At 42.5% G+C, this 22,084-nt stretch overlaps 1 protein-coding gene across 11 annotated transcripts in view; it reads right to left on the bottom strand.

Moving 5' to 3' along the window:
- The window catches only part of map7d1b (MAP7 domain containing 1b), a 48,841-nt gene that overhangs the window by 13,263 nt on the left and 13,494 nt on the right, over nt 1-22,084 (bottom strand). For 7 of the 11 annotated variants that reach the window (XM_021560070.2, XM_021560071.2, XM_021560075.2 and 4 more), the window contains exons 2-7: nt 9,759-10,013; nt 8,291-8,359; nt 7,858-7,878; nt 3,589-3,752; nt 3,188-3,296; nt 1,484-1,588 (exon numbers count right to left, since the gene is read on the bottom strand). In XM_021560070.2, the coding sequence (XP_021415745.1) occupies nt 1,484-1,588; nt 3,188-3,296; nt 3,589-3,752; nt 7,858-7,878; nt 8,291-8,359; nt 9,759-10,013 (723 nt within the window). The remainder of the gene's footprint in view (nt 1-1,483; nt 1,589-3,187; nt 3,297-3,588; nt 3,753-7,857; nt 7,879-8,290; nt 8,360-9,758; nt 10,014-22,084) is intronic. The other 4 variants (XM_021560079.2, XM_021560081.2, XM_021560078.2 and 1 more) reach the window with 3 other exon arrangements.

Raw genomic sequence — 22,084 nt, 5'->3', positions numbered from 1 at the left:
CCTTGTTGCTAAGCAACAGTCAGGAGGATTTTTTTTCTCCTTCAATGCGGCAAGACATTTGCTTGGCTGCTGTTTGATAAAATGTACACCTGGTAGTTGGGATCCTGGGTCCATAAACACATCTGGCTGTTATTGGCAAACTTACTGTATATCCTGAAGCCAGAACATTTGTAACTGCTAAATCGACTGGATTTTATATGGAAGCTTCTGGAAAATATACGTCTGCTGAGGGAGGACATTCTGTGTTCCTCATGTAAGAATTGACTTATGACGACTGAATATTGCATTTGAACAACCATTACAGTGATGTGGTATTGGAGATCAATAAAAGTCGGTCATGAGAGACATGACAACATCTAAAAGAGTGGATGACAATAAAGCTGAATATTAATATTGTAGCAACTTTTAAACATCTCTATCTGAGATCTCCTATCTACATAATGTAATAACTCAATAAAGAGTTCAGCCATGACTATCTGACCATGTACTTGTACATTTGTGCCACCACTACTGACACCACAGCACCATCACTGACACACCACCACCACTACTGACACCACACCATAACTGACACCACCATATCTGACACCACACCACCACCACTACTGACACCACCACTACTGACACCACACCATAACTGACACCACCATCACTGACACCACACCGCTACTGACACACCACCACCACTGACACACCACCACCACTACTGACATCACACCAACACTACTGACATCACACCAACACTACTGACATTACACAACCACTACTGACAACACCATTACTGACACCACACAACCACTACTGACATCACACCACCACTACTGACGACACTGCCACTACTGACACCACAATACCACACCACTATCACTGACATCACACCACCACCACAACACCACCACTGCTGACACCACTACTGACACCACACCACCACTATTGACACCATAATACCACAACACCACCACTACTGACACCACACCACCACTACTGACACCACAACACCATACCATTGACACCACACCACCAACGACACCACACCACCACCCCTGACACCGCACCACCACCAACACAGCATATCACCACAGCAGAGTGGAGGACAACCAAAGAGTGTGGAAGAGGAGGGTGTTGGAACCGAAGTGACAGAAACATATATACACCATTATAAAAGATTATCACAAAATATGAATGTCAGGGCTGATCAAAAATGCAAAGAGAAGGTAAATCAATCAACAACAACATCAACAAAACCACGATGCACACGAGACTGGGGGTGTGAGGGAGGTGATGTAGTGTTTTAGGGATAGGAAATGACCAGTCACCAAGCAACAGGCAGGCAGGCAGGCCACCAGCAACAACAGTTAAAAGAAAAACCAAACACTAGATCGGGGTAAGGTAAGGAGATCTGAGAGGGAGGGGGTGGGCAGAGGGGAGGAGGGGGGTTTATATAGAGGCCTGGTGGACATTGACGCAGGTCGGTCGTCCTTACTTCTGTTGGGGGAGTTCCAGAGGGTGGCAGAGGACTTGGACAGCCTGTTGTTAATGACAGGGTCCACCTGTCTTGGCAAGTTGACGGTGGAGGCCGAGCATCTGCCTGCACCGGAGAGAACGCAACAGACAACAACTGTTCACAAAGTTGGCGGGGTGGGGACCCGACGAGGCTGTGCTGGAGTCGTAGGGGAGAGGAGGGTCCGAGATCGCTGAGCTCAGATATATAAGACCTCTCTTCAAATGAAATCCCAAGTTCATGTCATTGTGATACCTAAATGCTATTTATCAAGTTTATTCTGCTGATCTGTTTATTTGTATGTGTATATAGTAACAATTGTTGGTCCACTAATGTTTTTATTACCATCCTCACACAGGTGTGGGCAATTGTAATTATCTGCTAGGCACCTGCATATAAAAAAAAAACGATGGCTTTGGCACATCTCTTGTTGATCTGATGAAGGCAAAACTGCCGAAACACGTTAGCCTGTCCGTCCGAAAATAAAAAGGTGAAATAAGGTGACGTCTTTTTTTGTCCCTTAAAAATAATAATAATTGGAGTGCCACCAATTCTCAATGTTCTTGAACTTGGGATTTCATTTGAAGTCATTGTCATATATGGCAGATCACCCAGCTATTAAACGAGATAGCGCACCTGCTACCCACTCCCCAATACATGACCCCTCTGTCTGTCTCCCTGGACCATGCAGCTGATAGAGCTAGACTTACAGGAGGACCACTTCACCATTCACTGTTTCATTTTAGGCTGTTGGCTCAGACAGACCTGATTCACTCTATTTACACAGGGCTAACTCTTTGATTCAGCTCATTCATTACTAAGCAGTCCACTCGGACAGGACAGATTCAGAGTGCTTTTAATCTGGGGAAGGGGTTAGGGTACTGGAAAAAGGTTGGGGTAAAATTGGGAAAGTTAAATGACTGGGTTTATGAATGGCATCTAAAACCCAGAAACAAATCTTTGTATATAAAAGCAACAACCGGAAAAGTGGAAAAATAGATTGTCTTTGTTGCTCAAACCAAACACATCCACACACACTCATTTTCATTTACACTTCAGAGAGGAGAGAAGGTTCTTGACCTCAAGGTCACAATCAAAGAGATAGCCTTTCACAAGCTTGCGTCATTGTTGGACTGAGCAGCATAGGAGAGAGTTGGCACACTGAACCCTGAGTCGATTCCTTACAGCTCTGATCAACTCAACACCTTGCAGCTCACGCAGAAAGTCGAATGAAACGTATACATGACACCTTTTCCCTTCTATCTCCTATTTCTGGACTCTACTGAACAGTGAGAATCTGGAGTGAGAGAAACGGTACGTTAAGAATACAAATCCAGTCTAAATCATAATGGTACTCAGTGATTCAGTGATAAATGAAGTCAAGTAGAAATAGTGAGCCACTGTTAGGCAAAATAATGTTAGTAAACATGAATTATACTGTAGAATGACTAATCTCGCTATTCTAATGGTCCTCAGAACATTACCACCCCAACCAAATTACAGTGCCTAACAATGGCCTAACACCAAAACCTTAGGACACTGTAAATAATTAACATCAGTTAGACTAGAAAGTTACGTTTCTGTCCTGTACTATGAAGGTACTCTGTACAAGCAATTCATTGAAGTTCTGGGTGGTTCATGTCTATACGGTTCTATGAGGTTCTACGTGGTTCCAGTGCGACTCACTTTGTCTGCGGGAGGTCTGGTTGAGGCCTCCAGCCCAGGACCATCTCTGCTGACGGATTTCAGCCCAGGTCTTTTTGGTTGACTTCTTGATGGCCGCCTCGTAGCGCTCCTGTGGTGGGGACATTGGGAGACAAAAACTGTGACTCTCTCAAGAAGCTACACTTAGCTGAGAACAGTGATATGTAATATTTACAAAATACCAAACCACCATGTATGTGCCCTCTCCACCCAAAGCAACCGCTTAGAATTGAATATTATTCCTAAAATGAGAATTAATTAAAGCTTAGATCATTGGCTGTATGTGTACCCTAGACTAACCAAGCTGATAACAAAACTGCACACAACAATTGAGCAAGAGAGAGAAATTGAACGTGACCCTCCTCCAGGCCTCTACTCCCCACCTTGTTCTTTTCAAGTTTCTGCCTCTGTTTCTCCTCTAGGAGGGCTCTTCGTTTCTCAAGCTTCAGTCTCTGGTCCTCCAGCCTCTTCCTGCGCTCCTCGAGCTGGCTCTCCCTCAGACGCCTCGCCTTCTCCTCCTTCTCCAGCCACTGGGCCTTCTTAGCCGCTATGCAACGGGAGACAACGGGTACAGGTTTAGTTTTATTTGAATATACATGGTTTAGTTTAGTTTTATATACTCATGGTTTAATTGTTTCATTTCAATATACAGTACCAGTCAAAAGTTTGGACACCTACTCATTCAAGGGTTTTTCTTTATTTTTACTATTTTCTACATTATATAAAAATATAAAATATATCAAAACTATGAAATAACACATATGGAATCATGTAGTAACCAAGAAAGTGTTAAACAAATCAAAGTATATTTTATATTTGAGATTCTTCAAAGTAGCCACCCTTTGCCTTGATGACAGCTTTGCACACTCTTGGCATTCTCTCAACCAGCTTCATGAGGGAGTCCCCTGGAATGCATTTCAATTAACAGGTGTGCCTTGTTAAAAGTTAATTTGTGGAATTTCTTTCCTTCTTAATGCATTTCAGACAATCAGTTGTGTTGTGACAATGTATGTGTGGTATACAGAAGATAACCCTATTTGGTAAAAGACCAAGTTCATATTATGGCAAGAACAGCTCAAATAAGCAAAGAGAAACAACAGACCATCATTACTTTAAGACATGAAGGTCAGTTAATGCAGAAGATTCAAGTTTCAAGTGCAGTCGTAAAAACCATCAAGCGCTATGATGGACCATCACAGGAAAGGAAGACCCAGAGTTGCCTCTGCTGCAGAGGATAAGTTAATTAGAGTTAACAGCTTCAACAATTGCAGCCCAAATAAATGCTTCACAGAGTTCAACAGACACATCTCACTATCAACTGTTCAGAAGAGACTGTGTGAATCAGGCCTTCACTACTAAAGGACACCAATAAGAATAAGAGGCTTGTTTGGGTCAAGAAACACAAGCAATGTACATTAGACAGGTGGAAATCTGTCGTTTGGGAGTCCAAATTTGAGATTTTTGGTTCAACCACCGTGTATTTGTGAGACGCAGAGTAGGTGAACGGATGATCTCCGCATTTGTGGTTTGTGGTTCCCACCGTGAAGCATGGAGGAGGAGGTGTTATGGTGTGGGGGTACTTTGCTGGTGACACTTTCAGTGATTTATTTAGAATTCAATGCACTCTTATCCAGCATGGCTACCACAGCATTCTGCAGCGATATGCCATCCCATCTGGTTTGCGCTTAGTGGGACTATCATTTGTTTTTCAACAGGACAATGACATAAGACACCTCCAGGCTGTGTAAGGGCTATTTCACCAAGAAGGAGAGTGATGGAGTGCTGCATCAGATGACCTGGCCTCCACAATCACACGACCTCAATCCAATTGAGGTGGTTTGGGATGAGTTGGACCGCGGAGTGAAGAAAAAGCAGCCAACAAGTGCTCAGCATATGTGGGAACTCCTTCAAGACTGTTGGAAAAGCGTTCCAGGTGAAGCTGGTTGAGAAAATGCCAAGAGTGTGCAAAGCTGTTATCAAGGCAAAGGGTGGCTACTTTGAAGAATTTAAAACTTGTTTGGTTACTACATGATTCCACATGTGTTATATCATAGTTTTGATGTCTTCACTATTATTCTACAATGTAGAAAATAGTCAAAATAAAGAAAAATGTGTAGGTGTGTCCAAACCTTTGACTGGTACTGTACATGGCAGCTATGCAAAAAAAAAACAGAAATAAATACATGCGGTACAGTTAGCTAATGAAGAAAGTTCAGAAGTCATGGATGGGATCATGTACCATTCAGCGTTGTTGAAGCACTTGGGGATAGTGAGCAGAGGAAATATCAGGGTTACATAACTAATACCTTAGACCTGTTCTCTGTTACCAGCCTATTACCTAACTGGGATATAATCTCCCCATCTCTTTATATTTCTTTCTGCCCTACCTGGTCATAAAAAACTCTGAATGACTGAGCAGTACATCATTTGCTGTTTGTTCACTGAGAGGAATTCTGGCCTGGTGATCTGTTAAAGACTTTTAGAGGCACAAAAGTCTCATGGCTTCCTGGAACCAGATTGGAAAAGGAAGACAAATAGAACGGGAAGATGAAGACATATTGTTGTTTACATCCTGCTAGAGTTGTAATCTTATTAGAATAATTATAATAACAGTAAACAAGTCGTTGTGGTAGTAGCATCCTACTGTGTTTTACTAGTGCTTTCTAGCAGATACTGAGTTTCACGCCACAGATTCTGTGGCTCATTCCTGACAGACACGATTAAAATGCAATCATTCGGGCTTTGTTTAAAATCCAAGCATGCTGTGCACCAGCTGTGTCCTCTCAGCTCATTAAGCCTTCTTTGAGGTAGATGCCACATGTGTACTGTGTCTCAGAGTGGCATTTCCTGTTCTGCAGTCCCTTGCACATGGGCCCACTTCCACACACATGTTGTTTAGCATGGTGGGGGCAAGCTACTTTTGAAGAGTTTTTGGGGGGCTCATAGTTTTTTGGGGCCCACTTCCACTGCACACGTTTTGTTTAGCACTAAAATGGTGGGGTCTGGATACTCTTGAAGAGTACATTTTTTTCAAGATAATGTCTCAGTGCTGATTGTGAGATGTCTTTGATAACGCATGTGTTTGATAATGAATGCAATCCTCACTCTGAAATATTTAAAACATTAAAACGATTTGATCAAAATCTGAAATGCATGAGTGTTTGATGTTCTAAGTTAAGGGCCTGATTTGTATTCTGTTAACATTCCCTAGCCCTTCTCTATAAATAGGTAAAAGGCTAGAATACTCGAGTCCAGGGGTTCTCAAACATTTTCGGTCCGGGGACCCCTTTTGTGATAGCAAAATAATCATGGACCTCCTCATAATCAGAACACAACTTGCATATAAGGAGATTTACTATGACTTCTGCAGTGCATGCCCGGACGAACCAAATCTCCGGCCCTGGGAAGGAACATTTTCAAGTCCCACCTCTTGGCATCGGAGAGAAAATCTTCCAGTCCTCAAGCTAATTTCCTGCAATTCTACCCATTTTATCAAGGGGAAGAGAGATAACTTTGCAGTTTTAAAGGTTAAATTACAGTGCATTTATGTTTTAAAAATATCTATCGTTTTTGGGGAATACAAGAAGTATTGAGTGGAAAAATGTCTAATTGCTGGAGTACTGTGGATACCAATATTCCTGTGAGCCTCCCAGGCCCATGTTGTTCAGGGTTGAGAACATAAACTGTAGATTAATAATATGACATTGTATTTTGTATTACACCCTCTAAACGTATTCCACCAATCCCTTGGCCAAAATGTATCTGTTGTTGTTAGTAATATTCATTAAAAAATATAGAAAAATCTGATCTAAACATTACAATATCTGGTCCATAGGAGATTCATATCTTACATCTGGACCAACAGAGGTCAGCCAAAGGTTTGCCATTATCAGTCAAATAATAGGCTCTGTCCGCTGGCTGGCTGGCTGGCTGCTGAAACGATTCCTTGGCATGGCGATTATAATGAGACTAATGAAATAAGTAATTACATCTAATCTGTCTGAGAGGCACGTCACGGTCGATTCACGGTAATGACTACACATTTTTCACGCCGCTCCCCAGGGGGATTATGGGACGGCTCAGTGGGATACGCCCACCAAGTCCTCCTCTGATTGGTTGCTCAGGATTTGGCCTCAGTGCAGAGAAAGAGGGGCTTAGGCCAATGTTGTGGGAGAATAGGGTTGGGGAAAATACTAGCCTACTGCATGTGATCAGAATACAATATCATGAAAAATAGACCCTGAAAACATCTGTAGAGAAAAATCTATATTGGAACGACATTACTAATGCAAAGTATACATGCAAAAATTGATGGGGGATTTGAACAAATATGGTGAAAGAAAAATATCTGCAAAATGAGAACTTGAAAGAAAAAACATCATGATGGGGTCATATAACTGAACTATCTCATCGTTTTGACCTTCAGAGAAAAACAAGACATTCTAAGGTTCCCAGTGAAAAACGAGGACAACAAACAGAAGACAAAACAACTGATTCATGGAGGAGGTAGAAAAAGGAAAGAACTGTTGAGAAGCATACAGAGGGAAATAAAAAAACATTGCATCACCATCACAAGGTGGAGATGTGGAGAATAATAGCATGACTGTTGCTGCTAACAAGTGATGTTACCAGTGCTGATCTTATTGCCTTACCTTGCAGCTGAGTTTGCTGTTCTGAAGCAGCAATACGAGAGGGAAGACAACAGCAAGTGTCAACAAGCATCAATCATGCAAAAGCAGAACCCATGGCAGAGTATTTCAAATGTAAGACATGAGGCCAGTTAAGGGTTGCGTAATTCAACATATTGAAGGCTACAGTGTCTAATGGGTTAATAATCCCTACATTCTGTATCACTGTCTAGAGTCAGAAATGTAGGCTGCATCCCAAATGATACACTATTCCCTTTATAGTGCACTACCTTTAATCAGGGCCCATAAGACTATGTAGGGAATAGGGTGCCATTTGGGACGCATCCCTAGACAAGACTAGATACGTCTCTTTGCCCTCCACAATAGGCAAACCCAATATGTCACATAGGATACAATGATATCATTTCTCTATAGCATATTTTCCTTTAGGGCTTACCAATGTATTTGGCCCTCTCCTCCCTCCGCTCCTTGGCCTGCTTCTGTCGTTGCTCTGTGCTCAACCCATCTAGGCAGAGAAAGATACACTAAGCATACCAAATATTAAGAACACCTTCCTAATATTGAGTTGCACCCCCCCATGTACATGTTTTGTCTTGCTCATTCACCCTCTGAATGGTACACACACAATTCATGTCTCAATTGTCTCAATGTTTAAAAATTCTTCTTTAACCTGTCTCCTCCCCTTTATCTACACCGATCGAAGTGGATTTAACAAGTGACATCAATAAGGGATCATAGCTTTCACCTGGAGTCACCTGGTCAGTCTATTTCAAGGAAAGAGCAGGTGTTCCTAATGATTTGTATACACATTGTACATTTATTTTGACCTAAAATATCAACGCACTACAGAGTCCCAGTGCACAGAACAGCTGATCGAACCTGTAATGTAGAGTACAATAGCATAGCAGAGGTCATGTACTTGAAACAATTATTGTATCAATTCTAAACTACAGTGTGTATTCATATATTCAAGATAAAGGTCTATGTGTGCGTTCCAAATGGCACCCTATTGCCTATATAGTGCATTACTTTTGACCAGAGCCCTATTGACCGTGGTGGAAAGCAGTGCACTACATAGGGAATAGGGTGTAATTTGGGACGCAGCCTACATCTCCCGCTGCGATGGTATAATGTTATTCACTCTACAGCTTAACAGTTTGTGTGAACCCGAATGGAACTCATGTGATCATATATTTTGCACCTTTTCCTGTCTGCAGCAATCATCAATGTTAACTCTGACCCACTTTGATAAACGCAAACAGCATCAGAGGAAGGATTTTTGTATGCATTTTAAATCCAGTTTCAGCCTAGGCACAGATGTACTGTATTTTGGTGGCCGTGGCTGTGGACCGGACTCTGTTTTGATAAGCTGTATGTATTGGAAACGGGGCCTTAGGGTAATGCCAATCTCTTTCTGAGGAGCTCAAACTTCATGCTATGTAATATGTATGCCCCGGCCGTAACTATAGCAACCGCTCTTTCCTCCCACCACCATCAAAGGGTGAATTTCTGTACTGGAGTCTTATAAGGCTGGAGTCTGAAGAGACAGGCTGGAGAGTGTTCAGGAAAACTCCCTGAGCCTGAGGTCCTCCTGTCCCAACACAGGGTATCAGTACTCCCCCCTCCTCCTCAAACCCCACCTCCTTATTCCTGCATACCGTACCATCCACAACAAATGATTTGGGGTTCAGCCATTGCCATCTGTCTGATTGGGTGTGTAATGACTAAAGATCAATTCGATCATCAGAAGCATCGGATGGTTCTCCCCTCTGTGGACAGGTAGACCAGCTTCAATAGCTCCCTTACTCTACACATTACACTGTATATCTAACCCCAGGCTATTTCCTTATCCTCCTGGTTCTCTCTCTCTCTGGTGCTCAGAGGTGACACGTTGTATACCGTACCTCCTTTTTTAGGCTGGGGGCTGGTACTAGACCCAGGGGTGCCAGGTCTGGCATCTGTCTTGGTGGAGGACTCTGTCTTTGAGGTGTGCTCTGTTTTGGGACAGATCTCTGTGTTTGGGGAGAGGTCTGTTTTGGGACAGGACTCTGTGTTTGGGGAGAGGTCTGAAATGTCTGAGTCATCTGGTGTCAGTAGGTCCTTGATTATCTCCTTCTCTTCATTCTGGATGGGCCGAGGCTCTGGTGTGGAGGGGAGACCTGGAACACAGGGATAACACTCCTCAATGAACGGAAATAAAACACTATACATAAAGGATAGGTTTGAAGACGAGATGATATATATATATATATATAAAACACGGTTCAAAAATGTCGGGTCACTTAAAAATGTCCTTGTTTTTGAAAGAAAAGCACATTTTTTTGTCCATTAAAATAACATCAAATTGATCAGAAATACAGTGTAGACATTGTTAATGTTGTAAATTACTATTGTAGCTGGAAACGGCAGATTTTTTATGGATATATAGAGGCCCATTATCAGCAACCATCACTCCTGTGTTCCAATGGCACGTTGTGTGAGTTAATCCAAGTTTACAATTTTAAAAGGCTAATTGATCATTAGAAAACCCTTTTGCAATTATGTTAGCACAGCTGAAAACTGTAGTCCTTATTAAAGAAGCAATAAAACTGGCCTTCTTTAGACTAGTTGAGTATCTGGAGCATCAGCATTTGTGGGTTCAATTACAGGCTCAAAATGGCCAGAAACAAAGAACTTTCTTCAGAAACTTGTCAGTCTATTCCTTTTCTGAGAAATGAAGGCTATTCCATTCGAGAAATTGCCAAGGAACTGAAGATCTCGTAAAACACTGTGTACTCCCTTCACAGAACAGCGAACACTGGCTCTAACCAGAATAGAAAGAGGAGTGGGAGGCCCCGGTGCACAACTGAGCATGAGGACAAGTACATTAGAGTGTCAAGTTTGAGAAACAGACGCCTCACAGGCGCCGATTTCCGATTATTTAAAAATATATATATATATATATATATATATATATATTTTATACCTTTAATTTAACTAGGCAAGTCAGTTAAGAAGAACACATTCTTATTTTCAATGACTGCCTAGGAACTGTGGATTAACTGCCTTGTTCAGGGGCAGAACGACAGATTTTCACCTTGTCAGCTCAGGGGTTCCAATCTTGCAACCGCACAGTTAACTAGACCAACGCTCTAACCATTGCACTCCACGAGTAGCCTGCCTGTTACGCGAATGAAGTAGAAGCCAAGGTAAATTGCTAGCTAGCATTAAACTTATCTTATAAAAAACAATCAATCATAATCACTAGTTATAACTACTAATCCAGTTTAGCAGGCAACATTAACCAGGTGAAATTGTGTCATTTCTCTTGCGTTCATTGCACGCAGAGTCAGGGTATATGCAACAGTTTGGGCTGCCTGGCTCATTGCGAACTAATTTGCCAGAATTTTACGTAATTATGACATACATTGAAGGTTGTGCAATGTAACAAGAATATTTAGACTTAGGGATGCCACCCGTTAGATAAAATACCGAACGGTTCCGTATTTCACTGAAATTATAAACGTTTTGTTTTCGAAATGATAGATTCCGGATTTGATCATATTAATGACCAAAGGCTCGTATTTCTGTGTGTTATTATGTTATAATTAAGCCTGATTTGATAGAGCAGTCTGACTGAGCAGCAGCAGGCCCGTAATCATTCATTCAAACAGCACTTTCGTGCGTTTTGCCAGCAGTTCTTCACAAGCACAGCGCTGTTTATGACCTCAAGCCTATCAGCCTAATGGCTGGTGGAACCAATGTGAAATGGCTAGTTAGTTAGCTGGGTGTGCGCTAATACTGTTTCAAACGTCACTCGCTTTTAGATTTGGAGTAGTTATTCCCCTTGTGCTGCAAGGGCCGCAGCTTTTGTGGAGCGATGTGAAACGATGCTTTGAGTGTGGCTGTTGTCTGTCATGTATTGTCATGTTGTGTCTTGTTTCTGTCCTTTCCTTTCACCCTGTCTCCCTCTGCTGGTCGTACTAGGTTACCGTTTCTGTCCCTCTTTCCCCCAGCTGTTCCTTGTCTTCTCTGACTACCTCATTCACCCCTTTTCCCACCTGTTCCCTTTTTCCCTCTGATTAGGTCCCTATATCTCTCTCTGTTTCTGCTCCTGTCTTTGTCGGATTCTTGTTTGTGTGTCTCATGCCTGAACCAGACTATCATCGTGTTTGCTGCAACCTTGTCCTGTCCTGTCGGAATCTACCTGTCCATCTGAGCCCACGTGTGTTCATCATTAAAGAAACTCTGTTTGTTAATTCGCTTTTGGGTCCTCATTCACGCACCTGACAGTTGTCTATGTGTTCCTGGTTCGAGCCCAGGTAGGGCCAAGGAGGGGGATGGAAGCTATACTGTTACACTGGCAATACTATAGTGCCTATAAGAACATCCAATAGTCAAAGGTATATGAAATACAAACGGTATAGAGAGAAATAGTCCTATAAATACTATATTAACTACAACCTAAAACCTCTTACCTTGGAATATTGAAGTCTCATGTTAAAAGGAACCACCAACTTTCATATGTTCTCATGTTCTGAGCATGGAACTTAAACGTTAGCTTTTTTACATGGCACATATTTTACATGGCACACATTTTTACATGGCACATATTACTTTCTTCTCCAACACTTTGTTTTTGCATTATTTAAATCAAATTGAACATTATTTATTTATTCATTATTTATTTGAGAATAAATTGATTTTATTGATGTTTTATATTACGTTAAAATAAGTGTTAATTCAGTATTGTTGTAATTAATCGGTATCGGCTTTTGTGGTCCTCCAATAATGAGTATCGGCGTTGAAAAATCATAATCGGTCGACCTCTAGTCTCAACGTCAACAGTGAAGAGGCGACCCCGGGATGCTGGCCTTCAAGGCAGAGTAGCAAGGAAAAAGCCATATCTCAGACAGTTCACCAATAAAAATAAAAGATTAAGATAGGCAAAAGAACAGACACTGGACAGAGGAACTCTGCCTGGATGGCCAGCTTCCCGGAGTACTGGTGTTTTGCGGGTACTATTCAATGAAGCTGCCGGTTGAGAACTTGTGAGGCATCTGTTTCTCAAACGTTTTGGTCCACAGTGAGAAGAAGACAAGGCTCAGCCTAGCTTTAGCAAAAATACTAAGCAAGACAGTCAAAGGCATGGGCAGTTAGGGAATACGTAGATTTTTACAATAGATTGAGAGAGAGAGGGGGGAGAGAGGGAGTAGACTGATAAAGAGAAAGAGACAGAGTTGTCAAATTGGCTTTTTACCAAATTATCATACGACAGACCACGTATTCACTCTGCACACCCTAATTGACAAACAAACAAACAAACCAAAACAAAGGCAAAGTCTTCTCATGCTTTGTTGATTTCAAAAAAGCCTTCGACTCAATTTGGCATGAGGGTCTGCTATACAAATTGATGGAAAGTGGTGTTGGGGGAAAAACGTACAACATTATAAAATCCATGTACACAAACAATAAGTTTGCAGATAAAATTGGCAAAAAACACGCATTTCTTCCCACATGGCCTAAGGGTGAGACAGGGATGCAGCTTAAGCCCCACCCTCTTCGACATATATATCAACAAATTGGCGACGGCACTAGAAAAGTCTGCAGCACCCGGCCTCATCCTACTAGAATCTGAAGTGAAATGTCTACTATTTGCTGATGATCTGGTGCTTCTGTCACCAACCAAGGAGGGCCTGGAGCAGCACCTAGATCTTCTGCACAGATTCTGCCAGACCTGGGCCCTGACAGTAAATCTCAGTAAGACCAAAATAATGGTGTTCCAAAAAATGTCCAGTCGCCAGGACCACAAATACAGTCATGGCCATAAGTTTTGAGAATGACGCAAATATTAATATTCACAAAGTTTGCTGCTTCAGTGTCTTTATATATTTTTGTCAGATGTTACTATGGAATACTGAAGTATAATTACAAGCATTTTATAGGTGTCAAAGGCTTTTATTGACAATTACATGAAGTTGATGCAAAGAGTCAATATGTGTCAATCCGCCCTGGCATGCTGTCAATTAACTTCTGGGCCACATCCTGACTGATCGCAGCCCATTCTTGCATAATCAATGCTTTGGGTTTGTCAGAATTTGTGGGTTTTTGTTTGTCCACCCGCCTCTTGAGGATTGACCACAAGATCTCAATTGAATTAAGGTTTGGGGAGTTTCCTGGCCATTGACCCAAAATATTGATGTTTTGTTCCCCGAGCCACTTAGTTATCATTTTTTCCTTATGGCAAGGTGCTCCATCATGCTGGAAAAGGAATTGTTCGTCACCAAACTGTTCCTGGATGGTTGGGAGAAGTTGCTCACGGAGGATGTGTTGGTACCATTCTTTATTCATGGCTGTGTTCTTAGGCAAAATTGTGAGTGAGCCCACTCCCTTGACTGAGAAGCAACCCCACACATGAATGGTCTCAGGATGCTTTACTGTTGGCATGCCACAGGACTGATGGTAGCGCTCCCCTTGTCTTCTCCGGACAAGCTTTTTTCCGGATGCCCCAAACAATCAGAAAGGGGATTGATCAGAGAAAATTACTTTACCGCAGTCCTCAGCAGTCCAATCCCTGTACCTTTTGCAGAATATCAGTCTGTTCCTGATGTTTTTCCTGGAGAGAAGTGGCTTCTTTGCTGCTCTTCTTGACACCAGGCCATCCTCCAAAAGTCTTTGCCTCACTGTGCGTGCAGATGCACTCACACCTGCCTGCTGCCATTCCTGAGCAAGCTCTGTACTGGTGGTGCCCCGATCCCGCAACTGAATCAACTTTAGGAGATGGTCCTGGCATTTTCTGGACTTTCTTGGGCGCCCTGAAGCCTTCTTCACAACTATTGAACCACTGTCCTTGAAGTTTTTGATGATCCGATAAATGGTTGATTTAGGTGAAATCTTACTGGCAGCAATATCCTTGCCTGTGAAGCCCTTTTTGTGCAAAGGAATGATGACGGCACGTGTTTCCTTGCAGGTAACCATGGTTGACAGAGGAAGAACAATGATTCCAAGCACCACCCTCCTTCTGAAGCTTCCAGTCTGTTATTCAAACTCAATCAGCATGACAGAGTGATCTGCAGCCTTGTCCTCGTCAACACTCTGTTATTAACGAGAGAATCACTGACATGATGTCAGCTGGTCTTTTTGTGGCAGGGATGAAATGCAGTGGAAATGTTTTTTGGGGGGGATTCAGTTCATTTGCATGGCAAAGAGGGACTTTGCAATTGATTGCAATTCTCCTTCATAACATTCTAGAGTATATTAAAATTGCCTTCATACAAACTGAGGCAGCATACTTTGTGAAAATTAATATTTGTCATTCTCAAAACTTTTGGCCACGACTGTACAAATTCCATCTAGACACAGTTGTCCTAGAGCACTTAAAAAACTATACATAACTTGGCCTAAACATCAGCGCCACAGGTAACTTCAGGTAGCTGTGAACGATCTGAGAGACAAGACAAGAAGGGCATTCTTTGCCATCAAAAGGAACATAAAATTTGACATACCAATTAGGATCTGGCTAAAAAAATACTTGAATCCGTTATAGAACCCATTGCCCTTTATGGTTGTGAGGTCTGGGGTCTGCTCACCAACCAATAATTCACAAAATGGGACAAACACCAAATTGAGAGACTGCATGCAGAATTCTGCAAAAATATCCTCCGTGTACAGCGTAGAACACCTAATAATGCATGCAGAGCAGAATTAGGCCGATACCCGCTAATTATCAAAAACCAGAGAAGAGACGTTCAATTCTACAACCACCTAAAGGGAAGCGATTCCCAAACCTTCCATAACAAAGCCATCACCTACAGAGAGATGAACCTGGATTAGAGTCCCCTAAGCAAACTGGTCCTGGGGCTCTGTTCACAAACACAAACACACCCCCCAGGACAGCAACACAATTATACCCAACCAAATCATGAAAAAACTAAAAGATAATTACTTGACACAAAACAAATAAACAGAGCAAACTAGAATGCTATTTGGCCCTAAACAGAGAGTACATAGTGGCAGAATACCTGACCACTGTGACTGACCCAAATTTAAGGAAAGCTTTGACCATGTACAGACTCAATGAGCATAGCCTTGCTATTGAGAAAGGCCGCCCACAAAATGAGGTGGAAACTGAGCTGCACTTCCTAACCTCCTGCCCAATGTATGACCATGTTAGAGACACATAGAGACACATATTTCCCTCAGATTACACAGAGCCACAAAGAATTCGAAAACAAACCCAATTTTGATAAACTCCAATATCTACTGGGTGAAATACCACAGTGTGCCATCACAGCAGCAAGATTTGTGACCTGTTGCCACAAGAAAAGGTCAACCAGTGAAGAACAATCACCATTGTAAATACAACCCATTTTTATGCTTATTTATTTTACCTTTTGTACTTTAACCATTTGTACATCATTACAACACATAATATGACATTTGTAATGTCTTTATTCTTTTGGAACTTCTGTGAGTGTAATGTTTACTGTTAATTTTGATTGTTTATTTCACTTTTGTATATTATCTACTTCACTTGCTTTGGCAATGTTAACATGCCAATAAAGCACCTTGAGTTTAATTGAATTGGGAGAGAGAGAGTACAGAGAAAAAGAAATAGAGAGATGGTATCAGAAAATAAGAGCGTGAGAGAGAAAAGGGGGAGGGAGTAGACTAAGAAAAATAATGGGAGAGAGTAGACTGAGAAAAAGAAAGAGAGAGTAGAATTAGAAAATGAAAGGGAGAGAGTCGATTGAGAGGGAGACTAAAGATATAGGCTATATTTCCATCAAGCACTATCAACAAATGCAGAGAAAAGGATCAGCCATAGAGCGCCATTTTGAGGGGCAAACAGGCCAATTTCAATACAGGCCTTCTCTTAAAAGGAAAGTGCTGACGTAACATTTAGAATGGCTAATTAATGATGTGCCAACCTCTGCAAAAGCTCTTAAAATGCTAAATATGCTGCTGGTTACTCAAGCTCTGTTCTGGAACTGGAACATTATCCCTCTGAGTGGGGGATGCAGTGTTTCCCCTATGATTTTTTTCAGCAGTGGTAGCAAAAGTTTGAGTGGGAGGGGGGGATTTCCTTTTGCTGGGGGGGTTCGGGGTCATGCACCCCCATTTGAACATTTCCAAAATTTCTAAAAACATGTTTTTACTTAGTCATAATGGGTTATTGTTTGTACATGGGTGATAAAATAAAATAAAATATTTAATCCATTTTGAATTGAGGCTGTAACACAACAAAATGTGTAATAAATCAAGGGGTATGAATACTTTCTGAAGGCACTGTACCTCATTTAAAACCACCAAAAGACTCAATGCATCAAATGCTACAAATATACATTTCAACTTGTCATTCCAGGGTTTTTTTCTGGAACAAAAGGGGGCTTTTGTGGGTGTGGCGGGGGCATGGTAGTGGGCATGGCCTGCTGCTGCTAAATTAATATAGGGTAAACACTGGGATGCATGAGTCGACAGAATGTGACGTGTGCACATCGACCATTGGAATGAAATACCATACCATCAGGCAGATACTTTGCAGTAACACATAACCAGTAGCATTCAAAGTCAAGTTCCAGGACATATCATATTCTCTATAGGATTCACTAACAAAAGCATGATGAAGCATAATCAGTCTTTGGTCTGATCTTCAGTCCTTGGACCAAGCTTCTTAACATCTGACCTTTGGACAGGTGACAGAGAGGTCACAGGAACCCAAAACATATCCTGTATTAATACCTCATCAGACGTTGTTTTTACACTTGGCTCCCCTGCTGACAGTGTCTGCGTCCCAGATGGAACCCTATTCCCTATATAATGCACTACTTTTGACCAGGACCGAGGGCTCTGTGTCTCTCTGTAGACGGTGCTATTCAGCTGCTATCTGGGCCTAGCTGTAACAGCAACACTGGTGCTCACAGTGACAAACTGCACTACGACATAATGGCGCATGGTGGGGGAGAGAGAAAAGGAGAGAAAGAGGGAGAGAGCGTTGGGGGGAGGGCGAAGAAAAATTGCACACCTCTACAAAGACCTATGGAGAACAGCGAGAGAGGAGAAGAGAGAGAGAGACAGAGATTGATAGAGAGAGGGGGAGGTTCAGTAGAACAAGGGAGAAGATAAATTGTGCATCTCTACAATGATTCAAAGGGCAACAAAAGAAAGAGAGACAAAAAAAGGAACAGAGGGGGGAGAGAGAGAGAGAGAGAGAGAGAGAGAGAGAGAGAGAGGAAAAGAAAGAGTGAGACAAAGAAAGATAAGGATAATGTTGTGTAATATAGGTGTGAAGGCATCCAGCCTGCTCTCTGACTCACATTAAGCTCACAGTGGGCAGATGGAGCGTATCCCTCTCCTCAGACCCATCAAAGGGTCTGAGGATGGGCCTGCTCATAGGAATCTGGTCAAAAGTAGTGCACTATATAGGGAATAGGGTGCCATTTGGGACAGAGAACAAACGCTAACCGAACCCCATAAATCACATATTAACACTGGGCCTCTCTCCAGCTGCCTCTATTTACAGTACACACATCTAGCCAGGGATGGCAACACAGAGGCGAAATCATAGCAGGTTAATGGGAGGATAATTAAGAAATAAGAATTGAGGGGGTGTGGTATATGGCCAATATACCACGGCTAAGGGCTGTTCTTACCACGACGCAACGCGGAGTGCCTGGATACAGCCCTTAGCCGTGGTATATTGGGCATATAACACAAACCCCCGAGGTGCCTTAGTGCTATTATAAACTGGTTACCAACGTAATTAGAAGAGTAAAAATAAATGTTTTGTCATACCCGTGGTATATGGCTTTCAGATTATCAGCATTCATGGCTCGAACCACCCAGTTTATAATGTGCATTGAATCATCTGTCAAGATGACAGAACAACTGCAGGTTTCTGCAAAGACAATCACTCCACTTGTAACTGCCAGAAAATACAATGTGATTTGGCAAGAATAGTACGATAAACCTTCCCAGAGAGTAAACTTGGAATATTTGAACATTACATCACAAGAACCGCAAAATATGACCTAAATAAGAGTGCCATACATTGAGAGGGAAAAGGTGAAGAAACACCCCACAGTGCTACATTGACAGTGTGAAGGACTATCATGAGTTCACGAAGCATATCCAGGTCTGTTGGATAACTGGGAGGAAAAGGTTGAAGACACCCTTCAGCTATTATAGTGTCATGAGAGAAAGGTGAGAGAGCCCACCTCTGTCACTGAACTATAAACCCTCACGCGACTGGGAAAGACATGAAAAGGTCAAATGTCCAACTTTCCAAAAGCTAAAATTGAAGCTATTGTGAACTCTCTGCATAGAAACAGGAACTTAGCTAAAACCACAACAGAGGGAGAGAGGACGACAGAGTCTGACTTCATCCCAAGTCAAATGTGGGGGTGGTTTTGAAACTGTGCTATGGGGTTATTACAGTAATAAGTATGTTTGTGTGGGTGTGGCCCTGTGTTTTCATCTCTGGGCTTTAATGATGTTGAGGGAAGGAACCAAAAGTGGAAGGAGGAGCAGGACAAGAGGGAAGGAGAGAACAGAAGCAAACTCCAAAAGGAACAGACTGCGTGGAAGGAACATTGTGGAACGTTCTGTTAGAAAAACACTAAAGCTGTTTTCATTAGTGAGTCAATCTGTGAGTCTGGTACGGTCGGGTTGTTTATAGGAAGAGTACAAGCAAGTCCAAAATAGTTTCCGTTCATATTTGATCACTGATCATTTTGTAGCAAAATACTGTACATTATAATTTCATAGGGACGTAGTCAAACACAATTCATCTTAGTAACTATAAGGAGCTCCGGCTCCATGTCTTAAAGCCCTTCAGATATGTTCCTAGTCCACTCAACATGTGTAGGTCTCATCAACTAGGCCTATTCATGTGACAGGCCCCCAATGAACACACAAACACAGATCCAGCAGATTCACCCTCCTCCACCCTCCTCCCTTCTTCCGCTCTGCTCCCCTCTACCGCAGCCGGCCATCTCAGGTTTCTGTGCCACTCTGACAGACACGGGAGTTAAAAATAGTGACAAGCAGCTCGGAGCACAGTGCACCCTACGGAGAATGTCAACCATACATGGGACTGGGTTTCTGCTGTGGCACCTTTGGAAAATCACAGAGGCTGGAAGCATGCTCCGACGGTGGGTATAAGACAGTAAGAATCCCAAAGAAAAATAAAGTAATAAGTAAGTAGGTGGAAATTATAAGCAAATTAGAGTATTAACAAATCTATGTGAGAACTGCTTTACACAGGCCAGGACAAGATCATTGTTGTTACATAAGAATTGTGATCAAGTCAAGAGAAGTCCATTCTGGGTATATTACACACTGCATTAGCCTAAGAACTGTAAGTAGAGCCTGCAATGGGGGCTGCGTTTGACGGAGGCAGTGTGTGTGCAGTTTAGGGTCTGTCTGCCGAGGGAGGGAGGGAGGGAGGGAGGGAGGGAGGGAGGAGCACCAGCATACTGGATCTGGGTCAGGCTGACCTCAGGAATCCCTGGTATGTGCACTTCCCCCGAGTCTCAGTGTTTGTGTCTCAGTGATTGTGTCTCAGTGTGTGTGTCACAGTGTGTGTGTCTCAGTGTGTGTGTCACAGTGTGTGTGTCTCAGTGTGTGTGTCACAGTGTGTGTGTACAGTGTTTGTGGCTGGATGGCAACATGGTAAGTGACAGTGACCCCCAGTGAGGAGAGAGAGAGACAAAGATAGACAGTCATAATAAACAATATATCAACAACAACTCAACCGGGACAAGAGACAACATGGCTCCAATGAGGCCTACATTCAACAGTCTTTCTTCTACAATCACTTTCCCAGCTCCATCAGTGGCAGACAACACAGTCTCTGACCACTATAAAACCAAGTAAACCAGAAGGTCAGGGAGTCCAGTCATTCACGCAGCAACCTGCGCCATAACCATCCCCTCTGGGCCCATCCATGACTCTCAGACATCAATAACACCTGAAGCATCTTAGAACTCCCTCACAAGCATCTACAATGGGAACGGAGCAATAAAACAAACATTGGCTGAACCTTTGAACTTTTATAATTATCACCCAGCCACCTCAGTAGCTATTTAAAGATGCCTCCAGATGGTCAGTCCTTGCATCCATTGCTCTGTCTATGAATTTGAGAGAGGTTACATTTCTCCAACCCTATCCCTCAGCTGTTTACCAAAAACAGTGGAGGGGTATCCACTGGGTTGTTGTTTGAACTGCAGACTGCCCCTGTAGAGAGGTCACCAGATGAACACAGCCATAGCAGTCCTAGAGAGACCAGAAAGACCAACAACTGTAACGAATCACTGTCTCTCTTGGAAAAACACTACTTTTAGATTAGTTCAATGAAAGGGCGCTTTCAGAAAATATTTGATATTCTAAAGCAGCCTTTCAATTACAGGGCGCTTGCGCTCAAAGATATGCTCACTATGTGCAGCATATTTCTGTCTTCATTAAGTTTCAACTAACTTCCATGTTGCTGGTGCAGCATTTAGGCTAACTCAGACATTTGGATTATGTTCAAACAGTAACGAGAAGAAATTAAAATGATGTTTTTCACAGAGTTAATTCTGCTGTATAGTTTCTTTCAACAGCCATATGTTGTTGTATTGGCACTGAAGAACATGGCTGGCGTTTGCATTCTCCCAACCAATTGTGCTATTTTGTAAGATTTTGGGGGTTTTGTGTAAGATGCAGGAAAAGGGGCCGCAAATCGGGCAGCCTTCTGAGAAGCCGGAGGAGATCGAGTAAACTCCCACTGCCGTCCGTTCTTTTGCTAATGTGCAATCGTTAGAAAATAAAATTCATGACCTACTATTAAGATTATCCTACCAACGGGACATTAAAAACTGTAACATCTTATGTTTCACTGAGACGTCGCTGAACGACAATACGGACAATATAGAGCAAGCGGGATTTTCCATGCACCGGCAGAACAGAGACGCTACCTCTGGTAAGACGAGGGGTGGGGGTGTGTGTCTTTTTGTCAATAACAGCTGGTGCGCGATGTCTAATATTAAAGAAGTCTCGAGGTATTGCTCGCCTGAGGTAGAGTACCTTATGATAAGCAGTAGACCACACTATCTACCAAGAGAGTTCTCATCTGTATTATTTGTAGCCATGTATTTACCACCACAGAATGAAGCTGGCACTAAGACCACTCTCAGCCAACACTATAAGGCCATAATCAAAGAAGAAAATGCTCACCCAGAAGCGGCGCTCCTAGTGGCCGGGGACTTTAATA

This window comes from Oncorhynchus mykiss, chromosome 32 (assembly GCF_013265735.2).
Source record: "Oncorhynchus mykiss isolate Arlee chromosome 32, USDA_OmykA_1.1, whole genome shotgun sequence".
In the NCBI taxonomy this organism is placed as follows: Eukaryota; Metazoa; Chordata; class Actinopteri; order Salmoniformes; family Salmonidae; genus Oncorhynchus; species Oncorhynchus mykiss.
Note: the sequence above shows the minus strand (reverse complement) of the source record. Positions and strands in the feature narration are given on the sequence as shown.